Source organism: Coregonus lavaretus, assembly GCF_964263955.1.
Source record: "Coregonus lavaretus genome assembly, contig: HAP1_SCAFFOLD_1148, whole genome shotgun sequence".
In the NCBI taxonomy this organism is placed as follows: domain Eukaryota; kingdom Metazoa; phylum Chordata; class Actinopteri; order Salmoniformes; family Salmonidae; genus Coregonus; species Coregonus lavaretus.
In genome coordinates, this window is record NW_028162864.1 from 117399 (window position 1) to 144631 (window position 27233).

Sequence of the window (27233 nt, forward strand, 5' to 3'; positions counted from 1 at the left end):
GGGAGGACGTCCGCCGGGAGTTAGCATGCAGGGACACCACACTAACATTTGACCAGCTTGTGGACATGGCAATTCGTCTGGACAACCTGCTGGCGACCCGCGGACGTCCCAGGTGGGGGCCTCCCATTCCACCCTCCAGCGCCTCCGAGCAGAGTCCGATGGAGCTTGGAGGGGCTGGCGCTAGAGGGAGAAGAGGAAGGAACCCGAGGGGGGCAGTCTCCTGCACCAAGTGTGGCCGCGGAGGGCACACCGCGGCTAGGTGCTGGGGAGGGTCCCCTGATGAAGGAGATGGCAGGTCATACAGTGGGGAGTTCACCCAGGTGAGTAGGCGCCCTACTTACCCAGAGCTTTCTGTCGTGCACATTACATTACCTGTTTGTTTCCCACAGGTTGCACCTCGTTCCCAGCATAAGGCGCTAGTCGATTCAGGCGCAGCTGAGAATTTTGTAGATCGGAGATTCTGTGTTAAGTTAGGGATTCCCCTCCTTCCAGTCGAGAACCCCTTTCCCGTACATGCCTTAGATAGTCGTCCGTTAGGATCTTGGTTGATTGGGGAGGTCACAGCGCCACTTAGGATGATGACGCAGGGGGGTCATGAGGAGACGATTCAACTCTATCTGATTGACTCTCCTGCGTATCCGGTGGTACTGGGGCTTCCCTGGTTGATTACCCATGATCCTACTATTTCGTGGCGAGAGAAGGCTCTTAAAGGGTGGTCTGCTCAGTGTGAGGGGTTATGTCTGGGTGTTTCCGTAGGGGCGACCTCGGTGGAGAGTCCGAACCAAATGTCAGCACTGCACATTCCTCCTGAATATGAGGATTTGGCACTCGTGTTTAGTAAGACCAGAGCGGCCCGGTTGCCACCTCATAGACAGGGGGATTGTGCGATAGACCTCCAGACAGGAGCCGCGCTTCCGCGGAGCCATGTGTATCCCTTGTCACAGGAGGAGAAACGGGCAATGGAGACTTACATTGCCGAGTCTCTGAGACAGGGATACATACGGCCCTCTACTTCTCCCGCGTCCTCGAGCTTCTTTTTTGTGAAGAAGAAGGATGGAGGTCTGCGTCCGTGTATTGATTACCGCGGTCTCAATCAGGTGACTGTGAAATATAGTTATCCACTCCCGCTGATTGGGACTATGACGGAGTCATTGCACGGGGCACGGTTCTTCACAAAATTGGACCTCAGGAGCGCATATAACTTGGTGTGGAAGACAGCATTTAGTTAGCTTATCATGAGATACTCTACCTCAGTCGAGCAAAACCTCGAGACTTCCTTAGTATTAGATTGTATGCACCAGCTGTTGTTTACAAATATACACAGACCGCCACTCCTTGTCTTACCGGAGGCAGCCATTCTATCCTGCCGATGTATCGTATATCCCGCCAGCTGTATGTTATCCATGTCGTTGTTCAGTTCTTCAGGACTCGGCGGTCACGTTCTGTGAGCTTGTGTGGCCTACCACTTCGCAGCTGAGCCGTTGTTGCTCCTAGACGTTTTCACTTCACAATAACAACACTTACAGTTGACCAGGGCAGCTCTAGCAGGGCAGACATTTGACGAACTGACTTGTTGGAAAGGTGGCATTCTATGACGGTGCCACTTTGAAAGACACTGAGCTCTTCAGTAAGGCCATTCTACTGCCAATGTTTGATTCAAGCTTAGGTTGAATTAGAGATAGAAATTCTCTTGACACCTTTACAACTGCTCTGCCGTTCTACTAGAAATACTCACTCAAAACACTTCAGAAAGTGCACACAGGTGACAAGGAACAGAGATCCTAATAGATTAGATGAGATGAGATTATACAGTGGGGTGAGAAAGATTAACAAAAAAGACTGTATACATTTGGAGCATACACTATAGCTCAGTATTTGAATTGTTTATTTTATACTTTCTCACCCGCTGTATGTAATTCTGTGTGAGAACCCATGTCAGAAACCATGACTGTTAGAGTGTAGCACAGTATAGTTTATAACAGCTCAACATTAACAACGTTGCATCATGCAACACTTTACATCAAATAAACAACACACTGGCAGCCTTACGATTAGCTACCCTTTTTTCAGAAGTGTGCACTCGTTCAACCCCCCTCGTGCATTTCCCAGCCCATGGGCCTGTTTCACTGGGACCTGTGAGCCACGTTCTCCCTCTCACCCGATGTGCTCTCTGGGAGGGAGAAGAAAAGCCTTCTGATTGGATAATATTTCTACATCTAATTGTGGGAATACGTAGCTTTGGAAGCAACTGCTGTTGTTCTCAGATTTCTGTGGGTATATATTTTATTTTGTCATCTCTTCATATTGAGCTCAATAGCAACTATTTAACAACCGAGATATTTAATATGGCTTTAAAATACGAAGCGTGCATCGGCCATTGTGAGTGCATAGGGGACACTCTAAAATACGAAGCGTGCATCGGCCCATTGTGAGTACATAGGGGACACTCTAAAATACGAAGCGTGCATCGGCCCATTGCGAGTGCATAGGGGACACTCTAAAATACGAAGCATGCATCGGCCATTGCGAGTGCATAGGGGACACTCTAAAATACGAAGCGTGCATCGGCCATTGTGAGTGCATAGGGGACACTCTAAAATACGAAGCGTGCATCGGCCATTGTGAGTGCATAGGGGACACTCTAAAATACGAAGCGTGCATCGGCCATTGTGAGTGCATAGGGGACACTGTCACGGTTTCGGCCGAGGCGGCTCCTCCTCCTTGTTCGGGCAGGTTTCGCCGGTCGTCGTCTCCGGAGTACTAGCTGCCACCGATCTATGTTTCTTGTGTGATTGGTTTTGTCTGTTAGTCACACCTGTTTTGTGTTATGTCTCATTAAGCACCCTATTTAGTTTCCTTGTTGTTAGTTTAGTGTTGTGTGTAATTGTTTGTGTCGTGTTGTTTAGCTACCTGTGTTCGATACGCTTTTGTCGTAGCTTCCTCCTCGGTTGAGGAGAGTATTTCGCACCTGTGTGTGCGCTCTCGTCATTTTGACGCTTGTGTGCGTTTTTGCCTCTGGGCTGTTTGGATTATTTTGAACGCTCTAGTAAAGTCTTGTTGGACTTATCCTCTGCTTCCTGCGCCTGATTCTACACCACACCATTCCACAGCAACGTGACAGAATTACACACCTCTATGGAATCAGCAGGAGCACAAGTCGACAGCATGGAGGAGCGTCTCCTTGGTCAAGAACATCGCATCAACCGGATCGGGCACGCTTTGGATGGCGTCATGGACACACTTCGTCGATGGGAGATCAGCGGGGTTCCCACAGCCCCACCTGTCGCACCATCACCACCGGACAGCCAGCCCGCCCATCTACCGGAACCCAGCGTGATTCGGCTCTCGCTCCCGAGGGCGTACGACGGCTCCGCTGCCGGGTGTCAGGGGTTCCTCTTACAAGTGGAGCTCTACCTTGCCACCATACACCCGGCGCCCTCGGGATACGAGAGCGTATCCGCCCTCATCTCCTGTCTCACCGGCAAGGCGTTGGAGTGGGCCAACGCCGAATGGAGGGGAATAGACGCCGCCACAGTCACCTATGCGGAGTTCTCCCGCCGCTTCCGTGCGGTCTTTGACCATCCACCAGAGGGAAGGGCGGCGGGGGAACGTCTATTCCACCTCCGACAGGGGATGAGGAGCGCTCAAGAGTTCGCGCTGGAGTTCCGGACTCTTGCGGCTGATGCGGGGTGGAATGAGAGGGCCCTCATAGACCACTTTAGGTGTAGCCTTCGGGAGGATGTCCGCCGGGAGTTAGCATGCAGGGACACCACACTAACATTTGACCAGCTTGTGGACATGGCAATTCGTCTGGACAACCTGCTGGCGACCCGCGGACGTCCCAGGTGGGGGCCTCCCATTCCACCCTCCAGCGCCTCCGAGCAGAGTCCGATGGAGCTTGGAGGGGCTGGCGCTAGAGGGAGAAGAGGAAGGAACCCGAGGGGGGCAGTCTCCTGCACCAAGTGTGGCCGCGGAGGGCACACCGCGGCTAGGTGCTGGGGAGGGTCCCCTGATGAAGGAGATGGCAGGTCATACAGTGGGGAGTTCACCCAGGTGAGTAGGCGCCCTACTTACCCAGAGCTTTCTGTCGTGCACATTACATTACCTGTTTGTTTCCCACAGGTTGCACCTCGTTCCCAGCATAAGGCGCTAGTCGATTCAGGCGCAGCTGGGAATTTTGTAGATCGGAGATTCTGTGTTAAGTTAGGGATTCCCCTCCTTCCAGTCGAGAACCCCTTTCCCGTACATGCCTTAGATAGTCGTCCGTTAGGATCTGGGTTGATTGGGGAGGTCACAGCGCCACTTAGGATGATGACGCAGGGGGGTCATGAGGAGACGATTCAACTCTATCTGATTGACTCTCCTGCGTATCCGGTGGTACTGGGGCTTCCCTGGTTGATTACCCATGATCCTACTATTTCGTGGCGAGAGAAGGCTCTTAAAGGGTGGTCTGCTCAGTGTGAGGGGTTATGTCTGGGTGTTTCCGTAGGGGCGACCTCGGTGGAGAGTCCGAACCAAATGTCAGCACTGCACATTCCTCCTGAATATGAGGATTTGGCACTCGTGTTTAGTAAGACCAGAGCGGCCTGGTTGCCACCTCATAGACAGGGGGATTGTGCGATAGACCTCCAGACAGGAGCCGCGCTTCCGCGGAGCCATGTGTATCCCTTGTCACAGGAGGAGAAACGGGCAATGGAGACTTACATTGCCGAGTCTCTGAGACAGGGATACATACGGCCCTCTACTTCTCCCGCGTCCTCGAGCTTCTTTTTTGTGAAGAAGAAGGATGGAGGTCTGCGTCCGTGTATTGATTACCGCGGTCTCAATCAGGTGACTGTGAAATATAGTTATCCACTCCCGCTGATTGGGACTATGACGGAGTCATTGCACGGGGCACGGTTCTTCACAAAATTGGACCTCAGGAGCGCATATAACTTGGTGCGCATTAGGGAGGGCGATGAGTGGAAGACAGCATTTAGTACTACCTCCGGCCATTACGAGTATCTCGTCATGCCATATGGGTTAATGAATGCTCCATCAGTCTTCCAATCGTTTGTAGATGAAATTTTCCGGGACATGCAGGCGCAAGGAGTAGTGGTGTACATAGCTGATATTCTTGTGTACAGTTCTACTCGGGCCGAGCATGTAGCCCTGGTGCGCAGGGTATTGAGGAGACTGTTGGAGCATGACCTGTATGTCAAGGCTGAGAAATGTCTGTTCTTTCAGGAGTCAGTTTCCTTTTTGGGTTACCAGTTGTCTGCGTCAGGGGTGAGAATGGAGGTGGACCGAGTGTCCGCCGTGCGTAATTGGCAAACCCCAATGACGGTTAAAGAGGTGCAGCGGTTCTTGGGTTTTGCGAATTACTACCGGAGGTTTATCCGGGGTTTTGGACAGGTGGCAGCTCCCATCACGTCTCTTCTGAAGGGGGGTCCGGTGCGCTTGCAGTGGTCGGCTGAGGCGGACAGGGCTTTTGGGAGACTGAAGGACCTGTTTACCTCGGCTCCGGTGTTGGCGCACCCGGATCCCACTTTACCCTTCCAAATTGAGGTGGACGCGTCTGAGGCCGGTATCGGGGCCGTTCTTTCTCAACGATCTGGTACACCACCTAAGCTCCGCCCCTGTGCTTTTTATTCTAAGAAGCTCAGTCCGGCGGAGCGGAATTATGACGTAGGGGACAGGGAGCTGTTAGCCGTAGTACAGGCCCTAAAGGTGTGGAGGCATTGGCTTGAGGGGGCTCAGCACCCTTTCCTCATTCTGACCGATCATTGGAACCTGGAATACATTCGGGCAGCTAGGAGACTGAATCCTCGCCAGGCTCGATGGACTATGTTTCTCGCCCGGTTTGTGTTTAAGATCACTTACATCCCTGGGTCCCAGAACGGGAAGGCAGATGCTCTGTCCCGTCGGTATGACGCGGAGGAGAGGTGCGTGGAGTCCATTCCCATACTACCGGAGTCTTGTCTGGTGGCACCGGTGGTGTGGGAGGTCGATGCGGAGATCGAGCGGGCGTTACGTACCGACCCTAGTCCTCCACAGTGTCCGGTGGGTCGGACGTACGTCCCGCTCGAGGTCCGGGATCGGCTGATTTATTGGGCTCACACGTCCCCCTCCTCTGGACATCCGGGTATTGGCCGGACGGTGCACTGCCTTAGTACGAAGTACTGGTGGCCAACGTTAGCCAGGGATGTGAGGGTTTATGTCTCCTCCTGTTCAGTGTGTGCCCATTGTAAGGCGCCCAGACACTTGCCCAGGGGTAAATTACAGCCCCTGCCCGTTCCACAACGACCCTGGTCTCACCTATCGGTGGATTTTGTTACCGATCTTCCCTCCTCACAGGGGAATACCACCATCTTGTTCGTTGTGGATCGGTTCTCAAAGGCCTGTCGTCTCCTTCCCATGCCGGGTCTTCCTACTGCCCTACAGACCGCTGAGGCTCTATTTACTCACGTCTTCCGGCATTACGGGGTGCCCGAGGATATAGTGTCCGATCGAGGCCCCCAGTTTACCTCCAGAGTCAGGAGAGCATTTATGGAACGTTTGGGGGTCTCGGTGAGCCTTACCTCGGGTTACCACCCGGAGAGCAATGGGCAGGTGGAACGAGTCAACCAGGATGTGGGTAGGTTTCTGAGGTCATATTGTCAGGGCCGGCCGGAGGAGTGGGCGAGATATGTGCCTTGGGCAGAGATGGCACAGAACTCTCTTCGCCACTCCTCCACTAGACTAACTCCTTTCCAGTGTGTCTTAGGGTACCAGCCGGTTCTGGCACCGTGGCATGAGAGCCAGATCGAGGCCCCCGCTGTGGATGAGTGGGTGCGGCGCTCGGAGGAGACGTGGAACGCTGCACACGTCCATCTGCAGCGTGCCATACGTCGACAGAAGACGAGCGCCGACCTACACCGCAGTGAGGGGCCAGTGTACGCACCTGGAGATCGAGTCTGGCTCTCAACCAGAAACCTGCCCCTCCGCCTGCCCTGCCGGAAGCTGGGTCGGCGGTTTGTGGGGCCTTTTAAAGTCCTGAGGAGATTGAACGAGGTGTGTTATAGGTTAGAACTACCTATTGATTACAAGAATGTTAACCCCTCGTTCCATGTGTCTCTCCTCAGGCCGGTGGTAGCTGGTCCACTCCAGGACTTTGAGATTGAGGAGACTCCTCCGCCCCCGTTGGACATCGAGGGGGCTCCGGCGTACACTGTTCGGACCATCCTGGATTCAAGACGCCGGATGGGGGGTCTCCAATATCTCGTGGAGTGGGAGGGGTACGGTCCGGAGGAGCGGTGCTGGGTGCCGAAGAGGGACATTCTGGATCCGTCCCTGATGACCGAATTCCATCGTGGTCATCCTACGCGCCCTGCTCCGCGTCCTCCTGGTCGTCCCCGAGGCGCGTCAAGGGGGGGGTACTGTCACGGTTTCGGCCGAGGCGGCTCCTCCTCCTTGTTCGGGCAGGTTTCGCCGGTCGTCGTCTCCGGAGTACTAGCTGCCACCGATCTATGTTTCTTGTGTGATTGGTTTTGTCTGTTAGTCACACCTGTTTTGTGTTATGTCTCATTAAGCACCCTATTTAGTTTCCTTGTTGTTAGTTTAGTGTTGTGTGTAATTGTTTGTGTTGTGTTGTTTAGCTACCTGTGTTCGATACGCTTTTGTTGTAACTTCCTCCTCGGTTGAGGAGAGTATTTCGCACCTGTGTGTGCGCTCTCGTCATTTTGACGCTTGTGTGCGTTTTTGCCTCTGGGCTGTTTGGATTATTTTGAACGCTCTAGTAAAGTCTTGTTGGACTTATCCTCTGCTTCCTGCGCCTGATTCTACACCACACCATTCCACAGCAACGTGACAGACACTCTAAAATACGAAGCGTGCATCGGCCCATTGGGAGTGCATAGGGGACACTCTAAAATACGAAGCGTGCATCGGCCCATTGGGAGTGCATAGGGGACACTCTAAAATACGAAGCGTGCATCGGCCCATTGGGAGTGCATAGGGGACACTCTAAAATACGAAGCGTGCATCGGCCATTGTGAGTGCATAGGGGACACTCTAAAATACGAAGCGTGCATCGGCCATTGCGAGTGCATAGGGGACACTCTAAAATACGAAGCATGCATCGGCCATTGTGAGTGCATAGGGGACACTCTAAAATACGAAGCGTGCATCGGCCCATTGGGAGTGCATAGGGGACACTCTAAAATACGAAGCGTGCATCGGCCATTGGGAGTGCATAGGGGACACTGTAAAATACGAAGCGTGCATCGGCCATTGGGAGTGCATAGGGGACACTCTAAAATACGAAGCGTGCATCGGCCATTGGGAGTGCATAGGGGACACTCTAAAATACGAAGCGTGCATCGGCCATTGCGAGTGCATAGGGGACACTCTAAAATACGAAGCATGCATCGGCCATTGGGAGTGCATAGGGGACACTCTAAAATACGAAGCGTGCATCGGCCCATTGTGAGTGCATAGGGGACACTCTAAAATACGAAGCGTGCATCGGCCATTGGGAGTGCATAGGGGACACTCTAAAATACGAAGCGTGCATCGGCCATTGGGAGTGCATAGGGGACACTCTAAAATACGAAGCGTGCATCGGCCATTGCGAGTGCATAGGGGACACTCTAAAATACGTTAATACATAGTTAAAGTCCTGCAGGAAGAGCTACGACGCTAATTTTAGTGTAAATTCTTCACGTTTCATGGACCCAAGATCCAGAGGTAACACTGTACAGTGCAATAGAAGTTTGCCCCATTGCAATTCTGAAGTCTAATACAGCCACAGTGTGACTTTAACTATTATTTTTGGGTGACAAATTAACTACTTATTGTCTTTTGGTTAATTAATATAACAACATTCCAACCTTGTTCAGCTTTACCTAGTCCAGATATGGCATTATTCCACTATTTGTATCCGTTTGCATCAGTTTCAATATGGGACTCTTATTCTGAAGGCGAACCGCAAATTCCATTGTGGCTCATCCTTATTGTGGCTAGCTTCACACCTTTCCGATGGGATACAACAATCACGCGCAAGGTGTACTGTCCCAAGCAGAATACCGAGAAGAGCAAAGGTCGGTAGTCGAACTGCACTAGAACCGGACAGAAAAAAACAAAAACAAAAACCTGTCAGACCATTGGACAAGTGAACTCGAACCGAGCCTGAGAGAAAACGGGACCTTTGTTTTTAGAAGCAGCAGGGAGCCGAACCGGAGGAAAGATGAGTTTTCTGCCCTACTTCTCTGCTGAGACCTGGACACTCCTGGCCCTCCTCATCACCCTCATAGTGGTGTAAGGACTTCAAATGAAATTGTATTACATCAAATCAAATGTTATATGCCACATGCATCGTAGATAACCGGTGGAGACTAACAGTGAAATGCTTACTTAGGGGTCATTTTCCAACAATGCAGAGTTAAAGATATGTTTTTATTTTTTGTAAATACTTCTCTAGAATATATTACTAGTTAATGTGTGTGTGTGTGTGTGTGTGTGTGTGTGTGTATAGGTATGGATACTGGCCCTATGGTGTATTCACTAAGATGGGGATCCCTGGACCCAAACCCCTACCTTACCTTGGCACAATGATGGAGTATAAAAAGGTTTGTAATATTAATATAATAATAATAATAATATGCCATTTAGCAGACGCTTTTATCCTCAACACTGACCTGTTTCAGGTGTGTTCTCTGTTCAGGCATGAATCAGCTGTTTTCTCTCTCTCTCTCTCTCTCTCTCTCTCTCTCTCTCTCTCTCTCTCTCTCTCTCTCCAGGGTTTCACTAACTTTGACACAGAGTGCTTTCAGAAGTACGGGAGAATCTGGGGGTGAGTTCAGTTGGCTGTACCGTAATAGGATGACTCACAACTGTACTATGCTCTTTCCTTACAATTCATCACCTGCTCAAGCTATCATGTGACCATGAATAATACTATGAATAATAATATCAACAACAATAATATTTTATATGTAATTTTATATGACGTGGTTTAAGCCAGGTGTCTGTGTGTTTCTCCTCTGTGAAGGATCTATGATGGGAGGCAGCCTGTTCTGTGTATCATGGACAAAAGCATGATCAAGACCATCCTGATTAAAGAGTGTTACAACATCTTCACCAACCGCAGGGTGAGACACACACACACACACACACACACACACACACACACACACACACACACACACACACACACACACACACACACACACACACACCCTAATAATAATAATCCTAACATCATTATTTATATTATTAATACATTATCTGTGGAATTCATGTAAATATGAAAGACTTCCATCTGAAAGGTGAGCTGTTTGATAATTATTACAACTGTCCTCCATGTTTTAGAACTTCCATCTGAACGGCGAGCTGTTTGATAATTATTACAACTGTCCTCCATGTTTTAGAACTTCCATCTGAACGGAGAGCTGTTTGATAATTATTACAACTGTCCTCCATGTTTTAGAACTTCCATCTGAACGGCGAGCTGTTTGATAATTATTACAACTGTCCTCCATGTTTTAGAACTTCCATCTGAACGGAGAGCTGTTTGATGCGTTGTCCTTTGCCGAGGACGATACATGGAGACGGATCCGCAGTGTCCTCTCTCCTTCCTTTACCTCCGGACGACTAAAAGAGGTAGAACCATCCCTCCATCTCCCTCATCCTTTTATCATCTGTCATTTCTACTCCTGTTTTATCAATTCATTATAAACTCATTATAGCTTGTTATAAACTCTTTATAAACCCATTTTGAAGAAGTTATAAACGTATAAATGTTATAAACTTGTCTCCCGAGTGGTGCAGTGGTCTAAGGCACTGCATCGCAGTGCTAGCTGTGCCACTAGAGATCCTGGTTTGAATCCAGGTTCTGTCGGGCGGCGCATAATTGGCCCAGCGTCGTCCAGGGTAGGGGAGGGAATGGCCGGCAGGGATGTTGCTCAGTTGGTAGAGCATGGCGTTTGCAACGCCAGGGTTGTGGGTTCGATTCCCACGGGGGGGGGCCAGTATGAGAAATAAAATAATGTATGCGCTCACTAACTGTAAGTCGCTCTGGATAAGAGCGTCTGCTAAATGACTAAAATGTAAATCTAAATGTTATAAACCTATTATCAACGAGTTTAAACTCCTCTCTCTCCTCTAGATGTATGGTGTCATGAAGCAGCAGTCTGCTAACCTGCTGCCCCCTCTCTCTCTCCCTCTCTCTCTCTCTCTCTCATTCTCTCTCTCTCTGTCTCTGTCTCTCTCTCTCTCTCTCTCTCTCTCTCTCTCTCCCTCTCTCTCTCTCCCTCTCTCATTCGCTCTCGCTCTCTCTCATTCTCTCTCTCTCTCTCTCTCTCTCTCTCTCTCTCTCTCTCTCTCTCTCTCTCTCTCTCTCTCTCTCTAGATGTTTGGTATCATGAAGCAGCACTCCTCTACCCTGCTGAATGGAATGAAGAAGCAGGCAGATAAAGACCAGGCCATCGAACTGAAGGAGTGAGTCCTGACCTCTAACCTCTGACTTTTCACCTTACACCTTAAAAAAAAAATTTGAATCACCTTTGGCAGCGATTACAGCTGTGTGTCTTTGCACACCTAGATTGTACAATATTTGCACATTATTATTTTTATTATGTTGTGGAAAATGGTCTTTGTCCTCCGTCAAACACAAAGTACTTTCAGAGTTTTTTGTAGAATTAAAATAGACTTAATTACAATCAATATAGCCGAGGTGGTCTGCAGAGCATCTAACTTTCCACTTCTCAGCTCTCAGTTTACACAGTCAATTTACATTCATTTTAGCTTAATCCCTCCCTCTTTGGTTCCTCCACCACTGTCTCCAGTTTTCACCTCTTGACTGCTCCGCCCACTTCCTTAATGGCGGTATCTGACTTCCCTCCCTTCTAGTTCCGTGTCTGGAAACAATAGTGGTGGGACCAAGCCCTGTCATGCAAAAATAACAGCCCTGTCATGCAAAAATAACAGCCCTGTCATGCAAAAATAACAGCCCTGTCATGTAAAAATAACGGAGCCCTTTCCTGGCTCCGTTCTGACCTCCAAACCTATCAATCGATACTTAAACATGGCAGGTCCATAATCAATTTCTCAAACATACCTCCTCCCTCTCTACCACCCAGTCCAAAACGCCCCCGTCATGTTGTGATCAACCATGTTTAGTCTGAACTCTGTTCAACCCCTGGCTCCGTTCCAGGACTATGCCTAAGGAGAGAGGCAAAGGGCAACAGTCTGGTTTCAGTCACTGATAAGGCTTAGAGTGGATTAGAGAGGAAGAGAGGAGCTTGAAGAGAGAAGAAACAGTTTACTGAGTCTGAAAAGATCCACACTATAGTCCACTGAAAAATCTTCATAAAACATTCTTCAAGCTCTGTCAAGTTGGTTGTTGATCATTGCTAGACAGCAATTTTTCAAGTCTTGCCATAGATATTCAAGCCGAATTTAAGTCAATACTGTAACTAGGCCACTCAGGAACATTCAATGTTGTCTAAGTAAGCAACTCCGGTGTATATTTGGCCTTGTGTTTTAGGTTATTGTCCTGCTGAAAGGTGAATCTGTCTGGTTGAAAGCAGACTGAACCAGGTTTTTGTCTAGGATTTTGCCTGTGCTTAGCTCTATTCGGTTTATTTTTATCCTAAAAAACTCTCTAATCCTTGCCGATGACAAGCATACCCATAACATGATGCAGCCACCACCATGCTTGAAAATATGAAGAGTGGTACTCAGTGATGTGTTGTGTTGGATTTGCCCCAAACGTAACACTTTCTATTCAGGGCATAAAGTTAATTGCTTTGCCACTTTTTTGCAGTTTTACTTTAGTAACTTGTTGCAAACAGGATGCATGTTTTGGAATATGTTTTATTCTGTACAGGCTTCCTTCTTTTCACTCTGTCATTTAGGTTAGTATTGTGGAGTAACTACAATGTTGTTGATCCATCCTCAGCTTTCTCCTATTATAGCCATTCAACTCTATAACTGTTTTAAAATCACTATTGGCCTCATGGTGAAATCCCTGAGCGGTTTCCTTCCTCTCCGGCAACTGTGTTAGGAAGGACGCCTGTATCTTTGTAGTGACTGGGTGTATTGATACACCATCCAAAGTGTAATTAATAACTTCACCATGCTCAAAGGGATATTCAATGTCTTCTTTTTTTTTATACCCATCTACCAATAGGTGCCCTTCTTTGCGAGGCATTGGAAAACCTCCTTGGTCTTTGTGGTTGAATCTGTGTTTGAAATTCACTGCTCGACTGAGGGACCTGACAGATAATTGTATGTGTGGGGTACAGAGATGAGGTAGTCATAAAGAAAATCATGCTAAACACTATCGTTGCACACAGAGTGACTCCATGCAACTCATTATGTGACTTGTTAAGCACATTTTTACTCCTGAGCTTATTTAGGCTTTCCATAACAAAGGGGTTGAAGACTTATTGACTCAAGATATTTCAGCTTTTCATTTTTAATTAATTCCACTTTGACACACATCACTTTGTGTGGAAGGCCAGTGACACAAAATCTAAATGTTATCCATTTTAAAGTCAGGCTGTAAAACAAGAAAATATGGAAAAAGTCAAAAGGTGTGAATACTTTCTGAAGGCACTGTATATAATATGACACTTAACAGACACTTTGATGTTTTTTGGGGCTATACCTGTATGGTTGTGGTCAGTAGTTGTGGTCAGTAGTTGTGTGGTTGTGGTCAGTAGTTGTGGTCAGTAGTTATGTGGTAGTGGTCAGTAGTTGTGGTCAGTAGTTGTGTGGTCAGTAGTTGTGGTCAGTGGTTGTGTGGTCAGTGGTTGTGGTCAGTAGTTGTGGTCAGTAGTTGTGGTCAGTAGTTGTGGTCAGTAGTTGTGTGGTTGTGGTCAGTAGTTGTGGTCAGTAGTTATGTGGTAGTGGTCAGTAGTTGTGTGGTCAGTAGTTGTGGTCAGTGGTTGTGTGGTCAGTGGTTGTGGTCAGTAATTGTGGTCAGTAGTTGTGGTCAGTAGTTGTGTGGTTGTGGTCAGTAGTTGTGGTCAGTAGTTATGTGGTAGTGGTCAGTAGTTGTGTGGTCAGTAGTTGTGTGGTCAGTGGTTGTGTGGTCAGTGGTTGTGGTCAGTAGTTGTGGTCAGTAGTTGTGGTCAGTAGTTGTGGTCAGTAGTTGTGTGGTTGTGGTCAGTAGTTGTGGTCAGTAGTTGTGGTCAGTAGTTGTGGTCAATAGGTGTGTGGTTGTGGTCAGTAGTTGTGGTCAGTAGTTGTGTGGATGTGGTCAGTAGTTGTGGTCAGTAGTTGTGGTCAGTAGTTGTGTGGTTGTGGTCAGTAGTTGTGGTCAGTAGTTGTGTGGTTGTGGTCAGTAGTTGTGGTCAGTCGTTGTGTAATTGTGGTTGTGTTGCAGGTTCTTTGGGCCCTACAGTATGGACGTGTTCACCAGCACAGCCTTCAGTGTGGACATTGACTCTCTGAACAACCCTTCAGACCCCTTGTGGTCAGTAGTTGTGTGGTTTTGGTCAGTCGTTGTGGTCAGTAGTTGTTTGGTCAGTAGTTGTGTGGTCAGTAGTTGTTTGGTCAGTAGTTGTGGTTAGTAGTTGTGAGGTCAGCAGTTGTGTGGTCAGTAGTTGTGTGGTCAGTAGTTGTGGTCAGTCGTTGTGGTCAGTAGTTGTGTGGCCAGTAGTTGTGGTCAGTCTTTGTGGCCAGTAGTTGTGGTCAGTAGTTGTGTGGTAACTATTTGTGTCAGTAGTTGTGTGGTCAGTAGTTTTGGTCAGTAGTTGTGTGGTCAGTAGTTTTGGTTAGTAGTTGTTTGGTCTGTAGTTGTATGGTTAGTAGTTGTGTGGTCAGTAGTTGTGGTCAGTCGTTGTGGTCAGTAGTTATGGTCAGTCGTTGTGGTCAGTAGTTGTGTGGTCAATAGTTGTGGTCAGTAGTTGTGGTCAGTAGTTGTGGTCAGTTGTTGTGGTCAGTAGTTGTGTGGTCAGTAGTTGTGGTCAGTCGTTGTGGTCAGTAGTTGTGTGGCCAGTAGTTGTGGTCAGTAGTTGTGGTCAGTAGTTGTGGTCAGTAGTTGTGGTCAGTAGTTGTGTGGCCAGTAGTTGTGCCAGTAGTTGTGGTCAGTAGTTGTGGTCAGTAGTTGTGGTCAGTAGTTGTGTGGCAACTATTTGTGGTCAGTAGTTGTGTGGTCAGTAGTTTTGGTCAGTCGTTGTGGGGTCAGTAGTTTTGGTTAGTAGTTGTGTGATCTGTAGTTGTGTGGTTAATAGTTGTGTGGTTAGTAGTTGTGTGATCCGTAGTTGTGGTCAGTAGTTGTGGTCAGTCGTTGTGGTCAGTAGTTTTGTGGCCAGTAGTTGTGGTCAGTAGTTGTGTGACCAGTAGTTGTGGCCAGTAGTTGTGGTCAGTAGTTGTGGTCAGCAGTTGTGTGGCCAGTAGCTGTGGTCAGATGTTGTGGTCAGTAGTTGTGGTCAGTAGTTGTGTGGATGTGGTCAGTAGTTGTGGTCAGTAGTTGTGGTCAGTAGTTGTGTGGTTGTGGTCAGTAGTTGTGGTCAGTCATTGTGTAATTGTGGTTGTGTTGCAGGTTCTTTGGCCCCTACAGTATGGACGTGGTCACCAGCACAGCCTTCAGTGTGGACATTGACTCTCTGAACAACCCTTCAGACCCCTTCGTCTCCAACGTCAAGAAGATGCTCAAGTTTGACATGTTAAACCCACTGTTCCTCCTAATCGGTGAGACCACACACACACACACACACACAAACACACACACACACACGGAAGCAAAGTTGTACTTTTTAATCACATAAAGTGATAAAACTTTTTATGAAAGGTTTCTCTTCTCCTCTCCCCTCCTTCTCCAGCGTTGTTCCCCTTCACGGGTCCTATCTTGGAGAAGATGAAGTTTTCTTTCTTCCCGACTCCGGTGACAGACTTCTTTTACGCTTCGCTGGCTAAGATCAAATCTGGACGCGGCACTGGGAACACAACTGTAAACGTTTTATATTTGTATTAAAATATTCTGAATTTATATATTGAACAAAAATATAAACGCAACATGCAAAAATGTCAACGATTTTACTGAGTTACAGTTCATATAAGGAAATCAGTCAATTGAAATAAATAGATTAGGCCCTAATCTATGGATTTCACATGACTGGGCAGGGGCGCAGCTATGGGTGGGCCTGGGAGGACATAGGCCCACCAACTGGGGAGCCAGGCCCAGCCAATGAGAATGAGTTTTTCCCCACAAAAGGGCTTTATTACAGACAGAAATACTCCTCAGTTTCATCAGCTGTCCGGGTGGCTGGTCTCAGACGATCCCGCAGGTGGAGATCCTGGGCTGGTGTGGTTACACGTGGTCTGCGGTTGTAAGGCCAGTTGGACGCATTGTCAATGTCTCTAAAACAACGTTGGAGGCGGTTTATGGTAGAGAAATTAACATTCAATTCTCTGGCAACAGCTCTGGTGGACATTCCTGTCACGCCCTGACTGTGGGGACTCTTATTTGTTGAGTCAGGGTGTATATTTTCTATGTGGTGATTGTCTATGTTGTATATTCTAGGATTTGTATTTCTATGTTGGCCGGTGTGGTTCCCAATCAGAGGCAGCTGTCGCTCGTTGTCTCTGATTGGGGACAATACTTAGGCAGCCTATTGGCACTAGTGTGTTGTGGGATCTTGTTCCGTGTAGGTATGTTTTGTGTTCTACCTTGGACCTTGGATTAAAATAAACATGTACGCATATCACGCTGCGCCTTGGTCCGTCCCGTTCATCAACGATTGTGACAGAAGATCCCACCAAACGAGGACCAAGCAGCGTGTCCAGGAGCAGACAGCCTGGACCTGGGAGGAGATCCTGGACAGTAAGGGATCCTGGACTTGGGAGGAGATTCAGGCTGGGATGGATCGCCGTCCTTGGGAGGAGACAGTGGAGGCCCGGTATAGAGAGGAGAAACGGCGCCAACAGTGCCGACGACGGAGACCCGAGAGGCAACCCCAAGAAAATGTTTGGGGGGGGCACACAGTGTGGACGATGAGGCAGCAGGAGGCCGTTAAAGGGCGGGTCTGCAGGTTAGGAGAGGAGGCCACCATGTTACGGGGGCTATTGGTTCAGAGGGAGCAGGAGTTATTCGGTCAGAGTGAGGCGCTACAGGTGGCTAAAAGGGAGAAGGAAAGTGTAGAGGCACGGCGAGAGGAGCTGGTTAGGCAGCAGAAGGAAGTGGTGCGTGTCGCCAGTCCGGTCCGGCCCGTTCCTGCTCCCCGCACTAAGCCAGTGGTGCGTGTTCCCAGTACGGCCCGACCCGTTCCTGCTCCTCGCCCCAAGTCAGTGGTGCGCGTCACCAGTCCGGCCCGTCCTGTTCCTGCTCCTCGCACCAAGCCAGTGATGCGCGTTGCCAGCCCGGCCCAGCCTGTTTCTGCCCCTCGCACCAAGCCAGTGGTGCGTGTCGCCAGCCCGGTCCGGCCTGTTCCTGCCCCTCGCACCAAGCCAGTGGTGCGCGTCGCCAGCCCGGTCCGGCCTGTTCCTGTCCCTCGCACCAAGCCAGTGGTGCGCGTCGCCAGCCCGGTCCAGCCCGTTCCTGCCCCTCACACCAAGCCAGTGGTGCACGTCGCCAGCCCGGTCCGGCCCGTTCCTGCCCCTCGCACCAAGCCAGTGGTGCGCGTCGCCAGCCCGGCCCGGCCCGTTCCTGCCCCTCGCACCAAGCCAGTGGTGCGCGTCGCCAGCCCGGTCGGGCCAGTTCCTGTCCCTCGCACCAAGCCAGTGGTGCGCGTCGCCAGCCCGGCCCGGCCTGTTCCTGCCTCTCGCACCAAGCCAGTGGTGCGCGTCGCCAGCCCGGCCCGGCCTGTTCCTGCCCCTCGCACCAAGCCAGTGATGCGCGTCGCCAGCCCGGCCCGTTCCTGCCCCTCGCATCAAGCCAGTGGTGCGCGTTGCCAGCCCGGTCCGGCCTGTTCCTGCTCCTCGCACCAAGCCAGTGATGCGCGTCGCCAGCCCGGCCCAGCCTGTTTCTGCCCCTCGCACCAAGCCAGTGGTGCGCGTCGCCAGCCCGGTCCGGCCTGTTCCTGTCCCTCGCACCAAGCCAGTGGTGCGCGTCGCCAGCCCGGTCCAGCCCGTTCCTGCCCCTCGCACCAAGCCAGTGGTGCGCGTCGCCAGCCCGGTCCGGCCCGTTCCTGCCCCTCGCACCAAGCCAGTGGTGCGCGTCGCCAGCCCGGCCCGGCCCGTTCCTGCCCCTCGCACCAAGCCAGTGGTGCACGTCGCCAGCACGGTCGGGCCAGTTCCTGTCCCTCGCACCAAGCCAGTGGTGCGCGTCGCCAGCCCGGCCCGGCCTGTTCCTGCCTCTCGCACCAAGCCAGTGGTGCGCGTCGCCAGCCCGGCCCGGCCTGTTCCTGCCCCTCGCACCAAGCCAGTGATGCGCGTCGCCAGCCCGGCCCGTTCCTGCCCCTCGCATCAAGCCAGTGGTGCGCGTTGCCAGCCCGGTCCGGCCTGTTCCTGCTCCTCGCACCAAGCCAGTGGCGCGTGTGTCCAGTCCGGCACGGCCCGTGCCTGTTCCACCGGTGCCTGGTTCGGCACCGGTCAGCTGCTCTACTCCGGAGCCAGAGCAGTCCGCTCCACCGGTGCCCTGTTCAGCTCCGGTCAGCTGCTCCACTCCGGAGCCAGAGCAATCCGCTTCACCGGTGCCCGGTCCAGCTCCGGTCAGCGGCTCCAGTCCAGACCCAGACGTCAGCCCCTCTCCAGGTTCGGGGTCTCCCACACCAGGGTCCAGACAGGGCTTGGAGTATCGTGGGAGGAAGGAGAGGGGAAGCAACGCGCCGAGGTCTAGACCAGACCAGGGGCGCAATAGGGAGGCAAAGAGTGAGAGGTCGTCACGCCCTGAGCCGGATCCGCCTCCGAGGCGGAATGCCCACCCAGCCCCTACCCTGTTATGTTTATGTTGTGCGGTCGGAGTCCGCACCTTTGGGGGGGGGTTACTGTCACGCCCTGACTCTGGGGACTCTTATTTGTTGAGTCAGGGTGTGTATTTTCTATGTGGTGATTGTCTATGTTGTATATTCTAGGATTTGTATTTCTATGTTGGCTGGTGTGGTTCACAATCAGAGGCAGCTGTCGCTCGTTGTCTCTGATTGGGGACCATACTTAGGCAGCCTATTGGCACTAGTGTGTTGTGGGATCTTGTTCCGTGTAGGTATGTTTTGTGTTCTACCTTGGACTTCACGTTTTGTTTGTTTATTGTTTTGTCGGTTGTTTATTCATTAAAATAAACATGTATGCATATTACGCTGTGCCTTGGTCTGTCCCTTTCATCAACGATCGTGACAATTCCTGCATGCCAATTGCACGCTCCCTCAAAACGTAAGACATCTGTGGCATTGTGTGACAAAACTGCACATTTTAGAGTGGCCTTTTATTGTCCACAGCACAAGGTGCACCTGTGTAATGATCATGCTGTTTAATCAGCTTCTTGATATGCCACACCTGTCATGTGGATGGATTATATTGGCAAAGGAGAAATGCTCACTAACAAGGATGTAAACAATATTGTGTACAAAACTTTTGAGAAATCACCTTTTTGTGAGTATGGAACATTTCTGGGATCTTTTATTTCAGCTCATGAAACATGGGAACAACACTTTACATGTTGCATTTATATCTTTGTTCAGTATATATTATGTTTAGGAAACCTATGTTTGTCAACGTTTGCTCTCTCCACCTGCCCATTACTCTCAGGGTGAAACGAGACCCCCAGATGGTCCATGAACGCCTTCCAGACCCTTGATGTAAACTGGGGACCCCGATCAGACACTATATCCTCAGGTACCCCGTAGTGCCGGAAGACGTGTGTAAACAGGGCCTCCGCGGTCTGTAGGGCAGTAGGGAAACCGGGCAAAGGAATGAGACAACAGGTCTTAGAAAACCGATCCACAACAACCAGGATCGTGGTGTTACCTTGTGACGGAGGAAGATCCGTATCAAAGTCCACCGATAGGTGTGACCACAGCCGTTGTGGAACGGGGAGAGGTTGTAATTTCCCTCTGGCCAAGTGTCTAGGTGCCTTGCACTGGGCGCACACCGAACAGGAAGAAACATAAACCCTCACGTCCTGAGCTAAGGTGGGCCACCAGTACTTCCCACTAAGACAGCGCACTGTCCGACCGATGCCAGGATGGCCAGAAGAGGGTGACGTGTGAGCACAATAGATCAAACAATCGCGAACCTCAGACGGAACGTACACACGACCCACTGGACACTGGGGGGGAGTGGGCTCCGTGTGTAACGCCCGCTCGATGTCCGCGTCAACCTCCCATACCACCGGTGCCACCAGACAAGAAGCCGGAAGTATGGGAGTGGGCTCCCTCGTCCGCTCCACTGAGTCATACAGCCGGGACAGAGTGTCTGCCTTAGCATTCTGGAAACCTGGTCTGTACGATAGGGTGAACACAAAACGCGTGAAAAACATGGCCCACCTTGCCTGACGAGGGTTCAGTCTCCTCGCTGCCCGTATGTACTCCAGATTGCGGTGGTCAGTCAAAATGAGAAAAGGGTGTTTTGCCCCCTCAAGCCAATGTCTCCACACCTTAAGAGCTTTCACAACAGCTAACAGCTCCCGGTCCACCACATCATAGTTTTGCTCCGCCGGGCTGAGCTTCTTCAAAAATAAAGCACAGGGGCGGAGTTTGGGAGGCGTACCCGAGCGATGATACAGTACAGCTCCTATCCCAGCCTCGGACGCGTCCACCTCGACTGTGAATTGCAAGGAAGGATCCGGATGAGCCAGCACGGGAGCCAAGGTGAACAGCGCCTTCAGCTGACCAAAAGCCCTTCTGCCTCAGCTGACCACTGCAGGTGCACCGGTCCGCCCTTCAGTAAAGAGGTTATGGTAGCTGCTACCTGGCCAAAGCCCCGGATAAATCTCCGGTAGTAGTTGGCAAACCCCAAAAATCGCTGCACCTCCTTTACCGTGGTAGGAGTCGGCCAATTACGCACGGCTGAAATGCGGTCACACTCCATCTCGACCCCTGACTCTGACAGGCGGTATCCTAAGAAAGAGACGGACTGTTTGAAGAACAAACATTTCTCAGTCTTAACGTACAGGTCTTGCTCCAACAGTATACCAAGCACCTTGCACACCAGGGACACATGCGTGTAGCGGAGTATATGAGAATATAATCTATATACACCACTACACCCTGTCCGTGCAGATCCCTGAAAATCTCATCGACAAAGGATTGAAAGACTGAGGGAGCATTCATCAACCCGTACGGCATGACGAGGTACTCATAGTGACCAGAGGTGGTACTAAATGCCGTCTTTCACTCGTCCCCCTCCCGGATACGGACCAGATTGTACGCGCTCCTGAGGTCCAATTTTGTGAAGAAGTGCGCCCCGTGCAATGACTCTGTCATACTAGCTATGAGAGGTAGAGGATAGCTGTATTTTACGTTGTCTGATTTAGACCTCGATAGTCAATGCACGGGTGTAAACCTCCATCCTTCTTCTTCACAAAAAAGAAACTTGAGGGAGCAGGGGAAGTGGAGGGCCGAATGTATCCCTGTCCCAGAGATTCGGTGACATGTCTCCATAGCCACCGTCTCCTCCTGTGACAGAGGATACACGTGACTCCTGGGAAGTGCAGCGCCCTCCCGGAGAGCTATCGCACAATCCCCTCGTCGATGGGGTGGTAATTGAGTCGCCTTCTGCTCCGCGTCCTCCCACCAGGGCCCTGCCTGCTGCCTCGATTCCATGAGGGTCCTCTCCTGCACCGGCCCGCAGTGTGTCCTCTGCGGCCACAGTTGGTGCAGGAGACCACCCCCTTGCCGAGTCTCTCCACATCAGCACCTCTAAGCTCCATAGGAGTGGAGTCGGAAGTGCTGGGGGATGGACTGGATGGACCCTGATCCGGACGTCCGCTGGTGGCCAACAGGTTATCCAGCCGGAACTATAAATCTACCAGCTGGTCCAGGTTTAGATTCGTGTCCCTGCAGGCCAGCTCCCTACGAGCGTCCTCCCGTAGACTGCATCGGTAGTGGTCAATCAGGGCCCTCTTATTCCATCCCGCGCTGGCTGCCAGTGTCCTCAAATCCAGGGCGAAGTCCTGTGCGCTCCTCCTTCCCTGTCTGAGGTGAAACATACGCTCCCCTGCTGCTCTCCCCTCCGGCGAATGATCGAAATACTGCCCGGAAACGGCGGGTAAAATCCTCGTAACGTACGGACTCAGCATCTTTTCCACCCCACTCCGCGTTGGCCCATTCCAGCGCTCTACCCTACAGACAGGAGATGAGGGCGGACACGCTCTCGTATCCCGAGGGAGCCGGGTGGATGGTTGCCAGGTAGAGCTCCACCTGGAGCAGGAAACCCTTACACCCGGCAGCTGTCCCATCATATTCCCTCGGGAGCGAGAGCCGAATTCCACTGGATCTAGGGTTTGATGGTCTTTGATGGCGAAGCAATTGGAGGAGAAGGAAGTGTAGGAAAACCACCTCTCTCCCATCGATCCATGGTGTTCACCACTCGATCCACAGCCAAACCTAGAGCCTGCAGCATGGTCGAGTGCTGCTGGATGCGTTCCTCCACCGAGGCGCTGGGATCGGACGTGCCTGCTGACTCCATAGATGTGCGTGATTCTGTCAACGTCTGGGTGAAGTGGTGAAACGGAATCAGGCGCAGGACACAGAACTGAGAAATGGATTTACTAAAACAAAAGTAAACCATAACAAACCCTCCACGAAGGGAAGAGCAGTACAACAGCTCACCAAAACGAGGTAAAACAATGGACAATCACGCACAAACCCAGGAGGGAAAACAGAGGTCATTATAGGGAAACAAATAAGCATAATGGGTAACAGGTGTGAATAATAAAGACAGGACTAGTGTAACACAGAAACATCGATCGGTGGCAGCTAGTACTCCGGTGACGACGAAAGTCAAAGCCTGCCCGAACAAGGAGGGGAGGCAGCCTCGGAGGAAGTCGTGACAGTTTGTGTTGGTTGTGATTGGACCAGAGCCAGTAGAATCTGGTTGTGTTGGTTGTGATTGAACCAGATCCAGTAGAATCTGTTTGTGTTGTTTGTGATTGGATGGATTTTACATCATTTATTTCTGCTTCCAGAGTCGGGTGGATTTCTTACAGCTGATGATCGACTCTCAGAAAGGCAGCGACACAAAGACAGGAGAGGAACAGACTAAAGGTACCTGCCAAACACACACCTGTAAATTTCTGTACAAACACACACCTGTAAACAATTATCTCTCTCTCCCCCCTCTCTCTCTCCCCCCTCTCGCTCGCTCTCTCTTTCCTCCCCCTCTCACCCCCCTCTCTCTCCCCCCCCTCTCTCTCTCTCTCTCCCCCCCTCTCTCTCCCTCTCTCTCCCTCTCTCTCTCCCTCTCTCTCTCTCTCTCTCTCTCTCTCTCCACAGGACTGACTGATCATGAGATCTTGTCTCAGGCCATGATCTTTATCTTTGCCGGCTACGAGACCAGCAGCAGTACTATGAGTTTCCTGGCCTATAACCTAGCTACCAACCCACATGTCATGACCAAACTGCAGGAGGAGATAGATACTGTGTTCCCCATCAAGGTAACCCCCACACCATGACCAAACTGCAGGAGGAGATAGATACTGTGTTCCCCATCAAGGTAACCCCCACATGTCATGACCAAACTGCAGGAGGAGATAGATACTGTGTTCCCCAACAAGGTAACCCCCACACCATGACCAAACTGCAGGAGGATTTAGATACTGTGTTCCCCAACAAGGTAACCCCCACACCATGACCAAACTGCAGGAGGAGATAGATACTGTGTTCCCCAACAAGGTAACCCCACACCATGACCAAACTGCAGGAGGAGATAGATACTGTGTTCCCCAACAAGGTAACCCCCACACCATGACCAAACTGCAGGAGGAGATAGATACTGTGTTCCCCAACAAGGTAACCCCCACACCATGACCAAACTGCAGGAGGAGTTATATACTGTGTTCCCCAACAAGGTAACCCCCACACCATGACCAAACTGCAGGAGGAGATAGATACTGTGTTCCCCATCAAGGTAACCCCCACACCATGACCAAACTGCAGGAGGAGATAGATACTGTGTTCCCCAACAAGGTAACCCCCACACCATGACCAAACTGCAGGAGGAGATAGATACTGTGTTCACCCAACAAGGTAACCCCCACACCATGACCAAACTACAGGAGGAAATAGATACTGTGTTCCCCAACAAGGTAACCCCCACACCATGACCAAACTGCAGGAGGAAATAGATACTGTGTTCCCCAACAAGGTAACCCCGGTGTCAGATGTGGTGAGGTACTGATGTGTGTGTAACCCCGGTGCCAGATGTGGTGAGGTACTGATGTGTGTGTAACCCCGGTGCCAGATGTGTTGAGGTACTGATGTGTGTGTAACCCCGGTGCCAGATGTGTTGAGGTACTGATGTGTGTGTAACCCCGGTGCCAGATGTGGTGAGGTACTGATGTGTGTGTAACCCCGGTGCCAGATGTGGTGAGGTACTGATGTATGTGTAACCCCGGTGCCAGATGTGGTGAGGTACTGATGTGTGTGTAACCCCGGTGCCAGATGTGTTGAGGTACTGATGTGTGTGTAACCCCGGTGCCAGATGTGGTGAGGTACTGATGTATGTGTAACCCCGGTGCCAGATGTGTTGAGGTACTGATGTGTGTGTAACCCCGGTGCCAGATGTGTTGAGGTACTGATGTGTGTGTAACCCCGGTGCCAGATGTGTTGAGGTACTGATGTATGTGTAGCCCCGGTGCCAGATGTAGTAAGGTACTGATGTATGTGTAACCCCGGTTCAGGCTCCTATCCAGTACGAAGCTCTGATGCAGATGGACTATCTGGACAGTGTGTTGAACGAGTCTCTGAGACTGTACCCAGTCTCCCCCCGACTAGAGAGGGTCGCCCAGAAGACGGTGGAGATCAACGGCATCGTCATCCCCAAAGACTGCATTGTCATGGTTCCCACGTGGACCCTCCACCGCGACCCAGAGATCTGGTCCGACCCTGAGGAGTTCAAACCAGAGAGGTACTGGACCGCACCGTAACCACGGCACAACCACAATATAACCATTTCACAACCACAGCACAACCACAATTCAACCACAGCACAACCACAATACAACCATATCACAACCACAGCACAACACTACTTTACCAACACACTGCTGCAATATAACCACAACTACAGAATCAACTACAATACAATGTGTAATGTGACTGAACCACAACCACAAATCAACTACAATACAATGTGTAATGTGACTGAACCACAACCACAAATCAACTACAATACAATGTGTAATGTGACTGAACCACAACCACAAATCAACTACAATACAATGTGTAATGTGACTGAACCACAACCACAAATCAACTACAATACAATGTGTAATGTGACTGAACCACAAATCAACTACAATGTAATGTGACTGAACCACAACCACAAATCAACTACAATGTAATGTGACTGAACCACAACCACAATTCAACTACAATACAATGTGTAATGTGACTGAACCACAACCACAAATCAACTACAATACAATGTGTAATGTGATTGAACCACAACCACAAATCAACTACAATGTAATGTGACTGAACCACAACCACAATTCAACTACAATACAATGTGTAATGTGACTGAACCACAACCACAAATCAACTACAGTACAATGTGTAATGTGATTGAACCACAACCACAAATCAACTACAATGTAATGTGACTGAACCACAACCACAAATCAACTACAATACAATGTGTAATGTGACTGAACCACAACCACAAATCAACTACAATGTAATGTGACTGAACCACAACCACAATTAAACTACAATACAATGTGTAATGTGACTGAACCACAACCACAAATCAACTACAATACAATGTGTAATGTGACTGAACCACAACCACAAATCAACTACAATCCAATGTGTAATGTGACTGAACCTCAACCACAAATCAACTACAATGTAATGTGTCTGAACCACAACCACAAATCAACTCCAATCCAATGTGTAATGTGTCTGCCCTCTCCCTGTCCAGGTTCAGTAAGGAGAACAAGGAGTCTATTGACCCGTACACGTACATGCCGTTCGGGGCGGGGCCCAGGAACTGTATCGGGATGCGTTTCGCCCTGATCATGATCAAACTGGCCATGGTCGAGATCCTCCAGAGTTTCACATTCTCCGTCTGCGACGAGACCGAGGTGAGATGCTCACCTGAGCAGATGGAATATGACATCATCAAATATCAGTATCATTCATAGAGTTGGATAGAGGCTGCACTTACCGCAGCACTTGTTTTAACATGGTCAGCACCTGTTTTAACATGGACCTGTTTTAACATGGTAACCACCTGTTTTAACATGGACCTGTTTTAGCATGGTCACTACCTGTTCTAACATGGTCACTACCTGTTTTAACATGGTCACCACCTGTTTTAACATGGACCTGTTTTAGCATGGTCACCACCTGTTTTAACATGGACCTGTTTTAACATGGTCACCACCTGTTTTAACATGGTCACCACCTGTTTTAACATGGTCACCACCTGTTTTAGCATGGTCACCACCTGTTTTAACATGGACCTGTTTTAACATGTTCACCACCAGTTTTAACATGGACCTGTTTTAGCATGGTCACCACCTGTTTTAACATGGACCTGTTTTAACATGGTCACCACCTGTTTTAGCATGGACCTGTTTTAACATGGTCACCACCTGTTTTAACATGGACCTGTTTTAAAATGGTCACCACCTGTTTTAACAAGGACCTGTTTTAACATGGTCTCTGCCTGTTTTAACATGAACCAGTTTTAACATGGTCAACACCTGTTTTAAAATGGTCACCAACTGTTTTAGCATGGACCTGTTTTAACATGGTCACCACCTATTTCAACATGGACCTGTTTTAACATGGTCACCACCTATTTTAACATGGACCTGTATCAGCATGGTCACCACCTGTTTTAAAATGGTCACCACCTGTTTTAGCATGGTCACCACCTGTTTTAATATGGTCACCACCTGTTTTAACATGGCCACCACCTGTTTTAACATTGACCTGTTTTGGCATGGTCACCACCTGTTTTAACATGGTCACTGCCTGTTTTAATGTGAACCAGTTTTAACATGGTCAACACCTGTTTTAAAATGGTCACCACCTGTTTTAGCATGGACCTGTTTTAACATAGTCACCACCTATTTTAACATGGACCTGTTTTAACATGGTCACCACCTATTTTAACATGGACCTGTTTCAGCATGGTCACCACCTGTTTTAAAATGGTCA

General features: G+C 50.0%; 1 protein-coding gene across 3 annotated transcripts in view; it reads left to right on the forward strand.

Moving 5' to 3' along the window:
• Positions 1-8857: 8857 nt before the first annotated feature.
• Positions 8858-27233, forward strand: part of LOC311118752 (cytochrome P450 3A27-like) — a 31090-nt gene continuing 12714 nt past the window's right edge. The window contains exons 1-12 of one of the 3 annotated variants that reach the window (XM_084193536.1): positions 8858-9276; positions 9494-9587; positions 9759-9811; positions 10010-10109; positions 10507-10620; positions 11369-11457; positions 15512-15660; positions 15792-15919; positions 23030-23108; positions 23337-23497; positions 24743-24969; positions 25987-26149. In XM_084193536.1, the coding sequence (XP_084049662.1) occupies positions 9206-9276; positions 9494-9587; positions 9759-9811; positions 10010-10109; positions 10507-10620; positions 11369-11457; positions 15512-15660; positions 15792-15919; positions 23030-23108; positions 23337-23497; positions 24743-24969; positions 25987-26149 (1428 nt within the window). In that variant the 5' untranslated portion in view covers positions 8858-9205. The remainder of the gene's footprint in view (positions 9277-9493; positions 9588-9758; positions 9812-10009; positions 10110-10506; positions 10621-11368; positions 11458-15511; positions 15661-15791; positions 15920-23029; positions 23109-23336; positions 23498-24742; positions 24970-25986; positions 26150-27233) is intronic. The other 2 variants (XM_084193537.1, XM_084193538.1) reach the window with 2 other exon arrangements.